At 55.7% G+C, this 12,733-nt stretch overlaps 1 protein-coding gene across 1 annotated transcript in view; it reads right to left on the bottom strand.

Moving 5' to 3' along the window:
- Positions 1-8,263, bottom strand: part of LOC140192449 (integrin alpha-X-like) — a 77,449-nt gene extending 69,186 nt beyond the window's left edge. The window contains exons 1-5 of the mRNA XM_072250046.1: positions 8,191-8,263; positions 7,570-7,684; positions 2,388-2,494; positions 1,947-2,020; positions 1,162-1,276 (exon numbers count right to left, since the gene is read on the bottom strand). Coding sequence (XP_072106147.1) covers positions 1,162-1,276; positions 1,947-2,020; positions 2,388-2,494; positions 7,570-7,684; positions 8,191-8,230 — 451 coding nt within the window. The 5' untranslated portion in view covers positions 8,231-8,263. The remainder of the gene's footprint in view (positions 1-1,161; positions 1,277-1,946; positions 2,021-2,387; positions 2,495-7,569; positions 7,685-8,190) is intronic.
- Between the last annotated feature and the right edge of the window lie 4,470 nt (positions 8,264-12,733).

Here is a 12,733-nt window from a genome sequence, read left to right as displayed (position 1 = left end):
TGTGTGATGGGACGGTGTGGAGGGAGATTCACTCTGTGTCTGACCCCGCGAGTGTGTGATGGGACAGTGTGGAGGGAGATTCACTCTGTGTCTGACCCCGGGAGTGTGTGATGGGACGGTGTGGAGGGAGATTCACTCTGTGTCTGACCCCGGGAGTGTGTGATGGGACGGTGTGGGAGGGAGATTCACTCTGTGTCTGACCCCGGGAGTGTGTGATGGGACGGTGTGGAGGGAGATTCATTCTGTGTCTGACCCCGGGAGTGTGTGATGGGACGGTGTTGGGGAAGCTCACACTGTGTTTGAAACTTCTGACTTTATACTTGGATCCCCATTGTCCAAAAACTCTGACTGTTCCTGTAGCTGCACAAAGCTGAACAGCCTCAGACTGGGGACCCCGTGGAGAATGGCTTTTTCTGACACCTGATGATCTGTTCTCTGACCCTCAGGTCAGGGGTGTGACAGGACACTTCCCACTTACCTGGGTATGCTGAGGCCTCACACTCCACATCCACATTATCTTTCATGGACTCCTGGTGTCACACAGCATCAGTACAGACACTTCAGGCCAGCTGGGCCACACCAACCAATATTCTCCTCCTATCTCATCCCGTTTGCCCACATTTGGGCACTATCAATCTAAACCTTTCCTATCCAAGTTTCTTTTAATTGGAACCCCCCCCCCCATCACACTTCCTTGGGAGCTCCACCTTCCTCAGTGTGAGAAACCTGCCCCTTTAAACCTTTCCCTTCTCACCTTTAACCTGTTCCCTCTCGTTTTAGACTCCCCTCCCCTGAATGGAATGGAATGAAGTTTTACCTACACACCTTCGCAACTAGGTGTAAGGAGTGATAGATGCTGTCATCCCTCACTTTCTTTGAGACTGATAACGGACAGGAAATAAATGCTGGCAAGTTCCCCACCTTCTTATTGTGGGCGGGGGGAGTGTTGACAGATGTGTAGGAAGAGGAAGGCAAGGGTTTTGGGAAAGGGAGGGGAAATAAGGAGAGGCTCGAGAGAGCTAATGTCTTCTGAAGTGAGAAAAGATGAACGGATTCGTGTGGGGGGGGGAAGGAGAACACTCAGGGCAGAGGGGAATGGGAGCTCACACCACAACCCCTCTCATGGTCCCAGGAAAATGAGGATGAGATCAGAGCAGGGACCTCTTGTCCTGGAGGGAAACATCGCGGTGTGCCGGAACCTCTGGTCAAACAGGTAGCAGATGCCGTTCAGGAAAGGGTTGGATCCACAGGATTGAGAGAGGGTTGGTCCACATGCCTTTGGGGGGGGGGGGGGAGAAGAGGGTTAATACATCAGACACTCCCCAGCAGCCCCACCCCATCTCTGTCACACGCCCCTCCTCCCCATTTCTGTGAACCCCTCCCTCCCATCTACATTATATCCTCTCTCTCCTACACCCTATTCCACTTCTGTAACTGCCCTACCTCCCCTGTAGCCCCTCCCTGTCTCTGTGTGACTCCCTCCCACCCCTACCCCACTCCCTGTCTGTCACACCCTCCCTTCCGTACACCCATCCCCATCTTCGGACCCCCTCCCTGTCCTACCCCCTCCCCGTGCCCCCCCCATCTATCACACCCTCCCTTCCGTACACCCATCCCCATCTTCAGACCCCCTCCCTGACCTACCCCCTCCCCGTGCCCCCCACCTATCACACCCTCCCTTCCGTACACCCATCCCCATCTTCGGACCCCCTCCCTGATCTACCCCCTCCCCGTGCCCCCCCCATCTATCACACCCTCCCTCTGTACATCCATCCCTGCTTCTGTGACCTTCCTCCCTCCCCTACAGCCCTCCGTCTCCGTGACTCACTCTCTATCCTAACCCATCCCCATGACACCTCACCCTCCCCATCATCCTAATTGCTCCTGTTTCTGTCATCCCTTCCCCCCACACCCCACCCTGACTCCACACCCATTTAGTCACTCACAAGGATCCGTGGCTTGTTGGCCTGTCTGGCATCCAGACTAAGGCCAAGGGAGATGTCTCCAGCCTCTGGAGGTGCTGTGTAGAGAACAGATGGTGTCACTTCATGCAGGGGAGGCAGCAAGTGCCTGCTTCCACTCTTCTGCTCTCTCCTGGGAGACTGGCCGTTAGTGGGGAGAGGTACTGAATGAGAAAGGGGGGGCGGAGGGAAAAGGGGGGAGAGAAAAGGGGGAGGGAAAAGGGGGAGGGAATGAGAGGCAGGAGGAAGGGGAGGGAGATGGAATATTGAGGAGAAGGATGGGAGGTGAGAGTGGGAGGAAAGGGGGGAGTGAAGGACAGAGAGATTGGGGTGAAAAGACAACCCCTCCACCCACCATGCACCCCTATCTCAAAAACTCCCCCAACACCCCACAGATTCTTTCTTACACTGAGCAGGAGGACTTACAATGAACATCCATCGCGATGCATTCCGTGGTAGCATAGAAGCATCGGTAAATTCGCCCGGTCCGGGAACCCGTATGATTAACAGCCAGGGGGGCACTGACGATGATCCTGTGTGAGACAAATAACAGGGTCGGGGGAGATGAACGACATGAACTGTGCATGATGCTCCCAATGTGGGTCTGACTCAGGGGGATACAGACACAGGAACTGTGCATAGTGCTCCTGGTGTGCATCAGACCCGGTGATACGGAGATGGGAACTGTGCATGGAGTTCCCAGTGTGGGTTTGAATCAGGGGGATACGGAGATGGGAACTGTGCATGGAGTTCCCAGTGTGGGTTTGAATCAGGGGGATACGGAGATGGGAACTGTGCATGGAGTTCCCAGTGTGGGTTTGAATCAGGGGGATACGGAGAGGGGAACTGTGCATGGAGTTCCCAGTGTGGGTTTGAATCAGGGGGATACGGAGAGGGGAACTGTGCATGGAGTTCCCAGTGTGGGTTTGAATCAGGGGGATACGGAGAGGGGAACTGTGCATGGAGTTCCCAGTGTGGGTTTGAATCAGGGGGATACGGAGAGGGGAACTGTGCATGGAGTTCCCAGTGTGGGTTTGAATCAGGGGGATACGGAGAGGGGAACTGTGCATGGAGTTCCCAGTGTGGGTTTGAATCAGGGGGATACGGAGAGGGGAACTGTGCATGGAGTTCCCAGTGTGGGTTTGAATCAGGGGGATACGGAGAGGGGAACTGTGCATGGAGTTCCCAGTGTGGGTTTGAATCAGGGGGATACAGAGATGGGATCTGTACACGGTGCTCCCGATGTGGTTTTGACCCTGGGGGATATGGAGACAGAAACTGTGCACAATGCTCCCAGAGTGGATTTGACTCAGGGGGATACGGAGATGGGAACTGTGCGCGGTGCTCCAGTGTGGGTAAGACTCAGGGGATACGGAGATAGGAATTGTGCATGATGTTCTCAGTGTGGGTCAGACTCAGGGGGATACGGAGATAGGAATTGTGCATGATGTTCTCAGTGTGGGTCAGACTCAGGGGGATACGGAGATGGGAACTGTGCACGGTGCTCCCAGTGTGGGTCAGACTCAGGGGGATACGGAGACAGGAATTGTGCATGGTGCTCCCAGTGTGGGTTTGACTCAGGAAGATACAGAGATGGGAACTGTGCACGGTGTTCTCAGTGTGGGTCAGACTCAGGGGGATACGTAGATAGGAATTGTACACGGTGCTACCAGTGTGGGTCAGACTCAGAGGGATACGGAGATAGGAATTGTGCATGGTGTTCCCAGTGTGTGTCTGACTCAGGGATACAGAGACAGGGTCTATGATGATGTTCCCATTGTGAGTCTGATCTGGGGCAATACGGAGACAGGAACCGTGCACGATGCTCCAAATGCGGATCTGACCCAGGGGATACAGACACAGAGTCTGTGCACGATGTTCCCAGTGTATGTCTGACCCAGGGGGATACTGAGACAATATCAGTGCACACTGTTCTGGTCATGGGTCTGACCCATGGGGATACAGAGACAGGGTCTGTGCATGTGCAGTTTCACTCACCTCGGTGTACAGATATCCTCTGGAGGAATATTTGTACACTCATAGAGAGAGGAGAGAGGAGAGAGGGAGACAGGTGAATAAAGAAAGGGGGAGGGAGGGAGAGAGAGATGGTGAGAGTGAGAGGACAAGGAGAGGAAAAGAGAACAGGGAGCAGGAGAGAGAATGGGGAAAATGAGAAAAAGCAGGGAGAGGGAGAGAAAGGTGAGTCTGGGAGGCAAAGTGTGTGCAAGTGTGTGTCATAGTGCAAGTGTATCGGCATCCGTAAATATTTATGAGAGTGTGAGTGTAAGTGTAGGTGTGGTGCTTGTGGTGAGGGTGTGACTGTGCAGGTGTGCATGTGTGTGTAAGTATGCTTATAAGAGTGGGTGTGTATGTGTATGTGTGAGTGTGTGTCTGATTGTGCTTGTGACAATTGTGTGTGTGAGTATATGAGAAAGAGTGTGTGTGTGTGTGTGTGTGTGTGTGTGTGTATATGTGTGTGTGTGAGTGTCAAAGTAATTGTGTGTACAGTTGTGCGTACAAGAGTGTGAGTGAGGGTGTGAGTGTGCATGAGAGAGTGGGCATGTATCTGAGTGATTGTGTCTGTGAGTGTGTGCACATGTGCATGAGAAAGTGAGTGCACAAGAGTGTGATTTTGTGTTTGTGAAGGTGCATGTGTGCTCGCATGTCTGTGAGAGACTGTGGATGAGTGTGAAAGGGTGTGAATGAGTGTTTGCATGTTTGTGAGTGTGTGTGCACGACTGATAGAGAGAGGCGGGGTGCAAGAGACAGAAAAGAGAGAGAGGGGAAGGAAGAGAGAGAGGAAGTGGGGTGAGAGAGCTAGGGCGAGAGAGAGAGGTAGGGTGCAAGAGAGGGAGAGAAAAAGAAAGAGGGATGCGGGTCACAGGTGCGAGAGAGAGGGAGAAGTGGGAGAGAGAGAGGAAGGGAGGCGAGGCTCAAGAGAGAGAGGCAGGGAGGCGAGGCGGGGTGAGAGAAAGAGAGAGGGAGGTGGGGCGTGGGAGAGGGAGGGGGCAGGGTGTGAGGGAGAGAGAGGGAGGCAGGGAGAGAGAGGGTGGAGAGGGGCGGGTCATGAACATGAGAGAGAGAGAGATAGAGGTGGGGAGAGAGAGAGGTGGGGTGAAAGAGAGAGAGAGGAGAGTGAGAGAGGGAGGGAGAGAGAGCTGTGGTGTGGGAGAGAGGGGCAGGTGCAGGGTGAAAGAGAGAGAGGTGGGGTGGAAGAGAGAGAGGGAGGGAGAGGGGGAGGGAGGGTGTGGTGGGAGAGAGGGAGGGTGGGGTGTGGTGGGAGAGAGGAAGGGAGGGAGGGTGGGGTGGGAGACGGAGAGGGAGGTGTGGTGGAAGAGAGGGAGGGAGGGAGGGTCGGGTGTGGTGGGATAGAGGGAGGGTGGGGAGGGAGAGTGTGGAGGGAGGGTGTGGTGGTGAGAGGGAGGGTGGGGAAGGAGAGGGGAGGGAGGGTGTGGTGGTGAGAGGGAGGGTGGGGAGGGAGAGTGTGGTGGTGAGAGGGAGGATGGGGAGGGAGGGTGTGGAGGGAGAGGGGGAGGGAGGGTCGGGTGTGGTGGGAGAGAGGGAGGGTGGGGAGGGAAGGTGTGGTGCTGAGAGGGAGGGTGGGGAGGGAGGGTGTGGAGGGAGAGGGGAGGGAGGGTGTGGTGGGAGGAAGGGAGGGTCGGGTGTGGTGGGAGGGGGGAGGGAGGGTGGGGAGGTAGAAGGGGAGGGAGGGTGTGGTGGAGGGTAGGGAGGGAGGGTGGGGAGGTAGAGGGGGAGGGAGGGTGTGGTGGAGGGGAGGGAGGGAGGGTGTGGTGGAAGAGAGGGAGGGTGTAGGGAGGGGGAGGCTGTGATGTGAGGGGGAGGGCATGGTGGGTGAGATGGAGGGTGGGGAGGGAGAGGGGGAGAGCGGGTGTATTGGAAGAGAGGGAGGGAGGGAGGGGAGGGAGGGTGTAGTGGAAGAGATGGAGGGTGGAGGGAGGGGGAGGGTGTGGTGGGTGAGATGGAGGGTGGGGAGGGAGAGGGGAGGGAGGGTGTATTGGAAGAGAGGGAGTGTGGAGGGGGAGGGGGAGGGTGTGGTGGGTGAGATGGAGGGTGGGGAGGGAGGGTGTATTGGAAGAGAGGGAGTGTGGAGGGAGGGTGAGGGTGTGGTGGGTGAGAAGGAGGGTGGGGAGGGAGAGGGGGAGGGAGAGGGGGAGGGAGGGTGTGGTGGTGAGAGGGTGGGGAGGGAGAGGAGGAGGGAGGGTGTGGTGGTGAGAGGGAGGGTGGGGAGGAGAGTGTGGTGGTGAGAGGGAGGATGGGGAGGGAGGGTGTGGTGGAAGAGAGGGAGGGAGGGTGTGGTGGTGAGAGGGAGGGTGGGGAGGGAGAGGGGGAGGGAGGGTGTGGTGGTGAGAGGGTGGGGAGGGAGAGGAGGAGGGAGGGTGTGGTGGTGAGAGGGAGGGTGGGGAGGAGAGTGTGGTGGTGAGAGGGAGGATGGGGAGGGAGGGTGTGGTGGAAGAGAGGGAGGGAGGGTGTGGTGGTGAGAGGGAGGGTGGGGAGGGAGAGGGGGAGGGAGGGAGGGTCTGGTGTGGTGGGAGAGAGGGAGGGTGGGGAGGGAGGGTGTGGAGGGAGAAGGGGAGGGAGGGAGGGTGGGGAGGGAGACGGGGAGGGAGGGTGTGGTGGAAGAGAGGGAGGGAGGGTCGGGTGTGGTGGGAGAGGGGGAGGGAGGGTGTGGTGGAGGGGAGGGAGGGTGGGGAGGTAGATGGGGTGGGAGGGTGTGGTGGAAGGGAGGGAGGGAGGGTGTGGTGGTGAGAGGGAGGGTGGGGAGGGAGAGGGGGAGGGAGGGAGGGATGGAGTGTCGGGTGTGGTGGGAGAGGGGGAGGGAGGGCGTTGTGGAAGAGAGGGAGGGTGTAGGGAGGGGGAGGCTGTGATGTGAGGGGGAGGGCGTGGTGGGTGAGATGGAGGGTGGGGAGGGAGGGTGTAGTGGAAGAGAGGGTGTGGAGGGAGGGGGAGGGTGTGGTGGGTGAGATGGAGGGTGGGGAGGGAGGGTGTATTGGAAGAGAGGGAGTGTGGAGGGAGGGGGAGGGTGTGGTGGGTGAGATGGAGGGTGGGGAGGGAGGGTGTATTGGAAGAGAGGGAGTGTGGAGGGAGGGGGAGGGTGTGGTGGGTGAGATGGAGGGTGGGGAGGGAGGGTGTATTGGAAGAGAGGGAGTGTGGAGGGAGGGGGAGGGTGTGGTGGGTGAGAAGGAGGGTGGGGAGGGAGAGGGGGAGGGTGTGATGTGAGGAGGAGGGTGTAGTGTGTGAGCTGGAGGATGTGGTGTGAGAGTGTATGAGAGTGAGAGCATGTGTGACTGAGAGTGAGAGACTGACTATGTGAGAGATGCAGATAATTTCACCCACATCTGTAGTAGGAGGTTTGACGACCAAAAACAGTAACTGAGTGTAGAATAAAATGTTACGGTTACAGAGAAGGTGCAGTTCAGGCAGTAAATAAGATGCAAGGGCCATAAAGAGGCAGATTGTGAGGCTGAAACTCCATTTTATTGCACAACGGAAATATTTAACAGACTGATATCAATGGTGTAGAAGTTGTCCTTGTGCCTGGTGGGATGTGCTTTCAGGATTTGTATCTTCTGTCCAATGCAGTACTCACCACTTTCTCTGTGACTGCAGCTCGGTTACACGATACCCGAAGCTTAACTCTCCAACTGGTTTCAAAACTTTTGGTTCCTCTGTCTCGAGGTTAAAACTTTCATAATGTTCAAAAACTTTGTGAGAACGGGAAGGGTTTCAGTACACAGTATACATGACAAAGAAGCTCAAATATTTCAACATAAATTAACTTTCAACAGTTAGTTTGGGGACTGACACGAGGCAGTAGAATTAGTTTGGGGACTGACACGAGGCAGTGGGATTAGATTGAGGACTGACGCGAGGCAGTGGGATTAGTTTGGGGACTGACACGGGGCAGTGGGATTAGTTTGGGGACTGACAGGAGGCAGTGGGATTAGTTTGGGGACTGACAGGAGGCAGTGGGATTAGTTTGGGGACTGACACGGGGCAGTGGGATTAGTTTGGGGACTGACGCGAGGCAGTAGTATTAGTTTGGGGACTGACAGGAGGCAGTGGGATTAGTTTGGAGACTGACACAGTGTAATGGGATTAGTTTGGGGACTGACAGGGCTGTGGGGAAAGAGTCAGGGAGAGAACAGGGCAGAGGGATTAGACTGGGACTGACAGGAGGCTCTGGGGAAGAAATTGGCTAGCTACTTACCACAAGCCAGTCCCGCATAGAAAACCAATAAACATCTCATTTTACCATCTGCTGTATCGTTGACACAAGAACTGCTCAGTCACAACAACTTCCTGAAAAATATTTAAGAGGAAGGAAACTCCTCTACTGTCCTAGCTATGGGTCCTAGCTATGCCTGCCTTTTTGTTGGCTTTGTGGAACAATCTATGTTCCGTACCTATTCTCGTATCTGTCCCCCACTTTGCTGCCTGGCCTGCTGCGTTCACCAGCAACTTTGATGAGTGTAACTCCTCTACTGTCCCTTCTTTCACTCTCCCAGGAAAACACATCGTCATAGTCATACTTTATTGATCCTGGGGGAAATTGGTTTTTGTTACAGTTGCACCATAAACAATAAATAGTAATAAAACCATAAATAGTTAAATAGTAATATGTATAATTATGCCAGGAAATAAGTCCAGGACCAGCCTATTGGCTCAGGGTGTCTGACCCTCCAAGGGAGGAGTTGTAAAGTTTGATGGCCACAGGCAGGAATGACTTCCTATGACACTCTGTGCTGCGTCTCGGAGGAATGAGTCTCTGGCTGAATGTACTCCTGTGCTCAACCAGTACATTATGTAGTGGATGGGAGACATTGACCAAGATGGCATGCAACTTGGACAGCATCCTCTTTTCAGACACCACCGTGAGAGAGTCCAGTTCCATCCCCACAACATCACTGGCCTTACGAATGAGTTTGTTGATTCTGTTGGTGTCTGATACCCTCAGCCTGCTGCCCCAGCACACAACAACAAACATGATAGCACTGGCCACCACAGACTCGTAGAACATCCTCAGCATCGTCCGGCAGATGTTAAAGGACCTCTGACTCCTCAGGAAATAGAGATGGCTCTGACCCTTCTTGTAGACAGCCTCAGTGTTTTTTGACCAGTCCAGTTTATTGTCAATTCGTATCCCCAGGTATTTGTAATCCTCCACCATGTCCACACTGACCCCCTAGATGGAAACAGGGGTCACCGGTACCTTAGCTCTCCTCAGGTCTACCACCAGCTCCTTAGCCTTTTTCACATTAAGCTGCAGATAATTCTGCTCATAACATGTGACAGTTTCCTACCATAGCCCTGTACTCAACCTCATCTCCCTTGCTGATGCATCCAACTATGGCAGAGTCATCAGAAAACTTCTGAAGATGACAAGACTCTGTGCAGTAGTTGAAGTCCAAGGTGTAAATGGTGAAGAGAAAGGGAGACAAGACAGTCCCCTGTGGAGCCCCAGTGCTGCTGATCACTCTGTCGGACACACAGTGTTGCAAGCACACGTACTGTGGTCTGCCAGTCAGGTAATCAAGAATCCATGACACCAGGAATTTCACACACAAAGTGAAATTCCCTCCACACAGTCCTATTACACACTCCCAGTGTCAGACACAGAGTAAAGGTCCCTCCACACAGTCCCATCACACACTCCCAGGGTCAGACAGTGTGAATCTCCCTCCACACCATCCCATCACACACTCCCAGGGTCAGACACAGAGTGAATCTCCCTCCACATCATTCCATCACACACTCCCAGTGTCAGACACAGAGTAAAGGTCCCTCCACACCATCCCATCACACACTCCCAGGGTCAGACACAGAGAGGAGCTGTGCTGACTGAGCTGGGAGAAATCGAGGCAAAACTACTGGATAAAGTTCGTGGAATACTTTGGAGGTGGCTCTAAAAGTCTCTTGGACAACTGAGTGAGTGACGGGGCTGGTGCGGAAGCTCGGTGTGGAGTTTTACTGGCGGTTTGGGCTGGGTTTGTTGGCGGCTGCTAACTGCGTAGCTCCCAGCTGCGGCCGCTAGCAATTCGCCAGGAAGCCGGTTTCGCTCCAAAACCGGAGGCAAACACCGTCGTTCCCCCCCATTGACATCGGGGCAACGTTCCTCCTCCATTGTTTTCCTGATTTTCGTCCGGTGTCGGTGCCGGAGCATCTGAAAGGACATTTCGGCCTCTCCCAGCCTGGGTCTCTGCAAGTCCGACGGAGCCTTTCCTGGCGTCGAGCCAGCGAGGAATTGTCGACTGCAAACTTTCCGGGCCAGTTATTCGATTCGCTCCAGGACTTCTAACCGGCACTGCTGTAGGATTATCGGACTGGAAAGAGCGCCAGCATGCCGGACCGGTCTCCAGGGAGTCGCGGGCCTTCGGGGAGTTACGCAAGGGCAGCTGCCTCCCCGGCCTCGGACAATGCCCTGTTTCGGTCGGTGAAGGTGGAACGTGGGGTGCAATGTATTTTGTGCCCTGGAATGACACTAGAAAAGTGTACGGAGGCAATGGAGGACCTTGTTGGGAAAGGTGGTATTCTGGCCACCGAGAAGGAGTTCGGAAAGGCGGTGTTTTATCTGGCGAATGAAGAGCTAGTGCACCGGGCCCTAAGCAGGGGAGTCACGGTAGACAACATCTTTTTACCGATGGAGCTGGTGACGGCCCCCACGCAACGTATCGTGCTTGGGCATGTTAAGCCTTTCATTCCAAATGAGGACTTGCTACCCCCTCTGGCCCGTTTAGGGCAAGTAAGGTCGGAGATCATTGCCATCCGACACAAATTTAAGAGACGCACCCTCCGCACCGTAATCTCTTTCCGGCGTCAGGTTTTCATGCAGCTGGAAAGGGAGGACGATGTTGAGGGCCGGTTTACTGTCCGGCACGAGGGAGTGGATTATCAGGTGTACTGGAGCTCCGAGCGCCCACGGTGCCATGCGTGCAGGGGGGTGGGGCACTTTCGGAGGGACTGTCCTGCCGCCCGGAACCCGAGGGAGTCCACTTCGGGCACTAGTGCCCCAGCTACCTCTGCCCCTGATCCTACTCCTGCGCGTGCGTCTGCGCCTGCATCTGACCCTGCCCCCGCCCGTGATCCTGCCCCAGCCCCTCACTCTCACCCTGCCCCTACCCCTGTCCCTACTCCTACGGTTGGGTCAGTCCCTGCTCCTCTCCCTGTGGTTCAGGTGGGGGACGGGGTGGAGTCTGTGCGGAGTAAGAAGGCAAAGGGGAAATCCAAGCACAGTAAGAAGCGGGCCTTTGAGGCCGCAGAGCTCACGCCCATTTCGCCTGAAGTGGAGCGTGGGGCTCGGGGGGGTGCGCAAGCAGACGGGGCGATGGAAACAGAAAGCACCGCCCCATCGGTGAAGCCTGCACCTGTGTGCTCCTCCGGCGTGAAGAGGAGAAGGGAATGTTCCCGCAAGAGGGCAGGGGATGTAGATGCGGAGGAGTCCCAGGAAGGGGTGGGAAACCGGGTAGGGGTTGGTTCTAAACCTGAGTCCCCAGATGTAGCCACCAGTCCTGGGGTAGATGGTGTGGTTGTGCACATAGCTTGTGATAACCCTGTTTGCACGAATGAGGCAGCCCTGGAGGCCTCCACTCAGGACCTACAAGTCAGCGCCTCTCTGGAGGCCAGTGTACCGAATAGTGTAAGAGGAGACGAGACAAAGCTCTCTCATTCTCAGCACCAGGCTGCTTGTGAATCCCTTGGACCAAAGGTGCTGGGTTCCCCTCTATGCCTGCCCCCTGGGGAGGGCGATTTTCTGTGCACGTCGACCCCAGCAATAAATGACTTGCAGGGAGTCCCTGGGGATTGTCCCTCCACTGTCGCAAATGTGGATGAGGCTGATGCGACGGTGGAGCGGGCAGGTAAGAGCGAGGTGCCCGCTGCGCGGTATGGGTCACAAGCGCAGCCATCTATTGGAACATGCGGGGAGGCCGATGGGGATTCTGTCTGCAGTGGCGGGTTGGAGGGGGACTCTTTCAATAGTGAAACAATGGACATCCTCACCCCTCCTGAGAAGTCCCCATTGATACCTGTAGAGGAAATTAAGCATTTCATTCTCACCTCTGAGGGTGCCAAGCACCGGCCTCAACTAGCCTCGCTACGCTGGCCCAGCATGCCGAGGCTGGTGAGATCCCTGCGAGTCATCCTCGGACGAAAGGGAAAGGGAAAGGGAAAGAGGAATGCGGTGGCGGGGAATGACAGACGGCAACTAAAATCTTTCCTAGATGACCTAGTAAGGGACATCAGAGGGAGAAGCAGCCTCGCTCCAACGGGGGATGGCGGGTCACAGGGTGTTGCTGGTACCGCTCGAGCCCGGAAGGCAAAAAGTATCCTTGCTTTCTTTCGGGACAGTGTGGTGGAGGGCGCCTCCGCTCTCACCGAAATGGGCACAGCTGCTGAGACCTAGTGTGCTCCCGACATGAAGCTTACCATAGCTAGTCTCAATGTAAACGGCAGCAGGGGTCCTCTTCGCAGGCATAACAATCTCTCAGCCCTCAGGGATGGGCGGTATACGGTGAGTTTCCTGCAGGAAACCCATACCATCCCTGGGGACGAGTCTGCTTGGCTCCTGGAGTGGCGGGGCGGGGTCTACATGAGCCACCTCAGTTCCATTTCTAGCGGGGTGGCGATCCTGTTGGCCCCGACCTTCCAGCCAGTAATTGAAAGAGTCCAGGACGTTGTGCCCGGCCGTCTGCTCCACCTGGCTGTGCGCCTGGATGGCGTACCATTGCATTTTATCAATGTGTATGCTCCCAGGC

Source organism: Mobula birostris, unplaced genomic scaffold, assembly GCF_030028105.1.
Source record: "Mobula birostris isolate sMobBir1 unplaced genomic scaffold, sMobBir1.hap1 scaffold_1362, whole genome shotgun sequence".
Taxonomy (NCBI): Eukaryota; Metazoa; Chordata; class Chondrichthyes; order Myliobatiformes; family Myliobatidae; genus Mobula; species Mobula birostris.
This window is presented reverse-complemented; position numbering and strand designations above follow the sequence as displayed.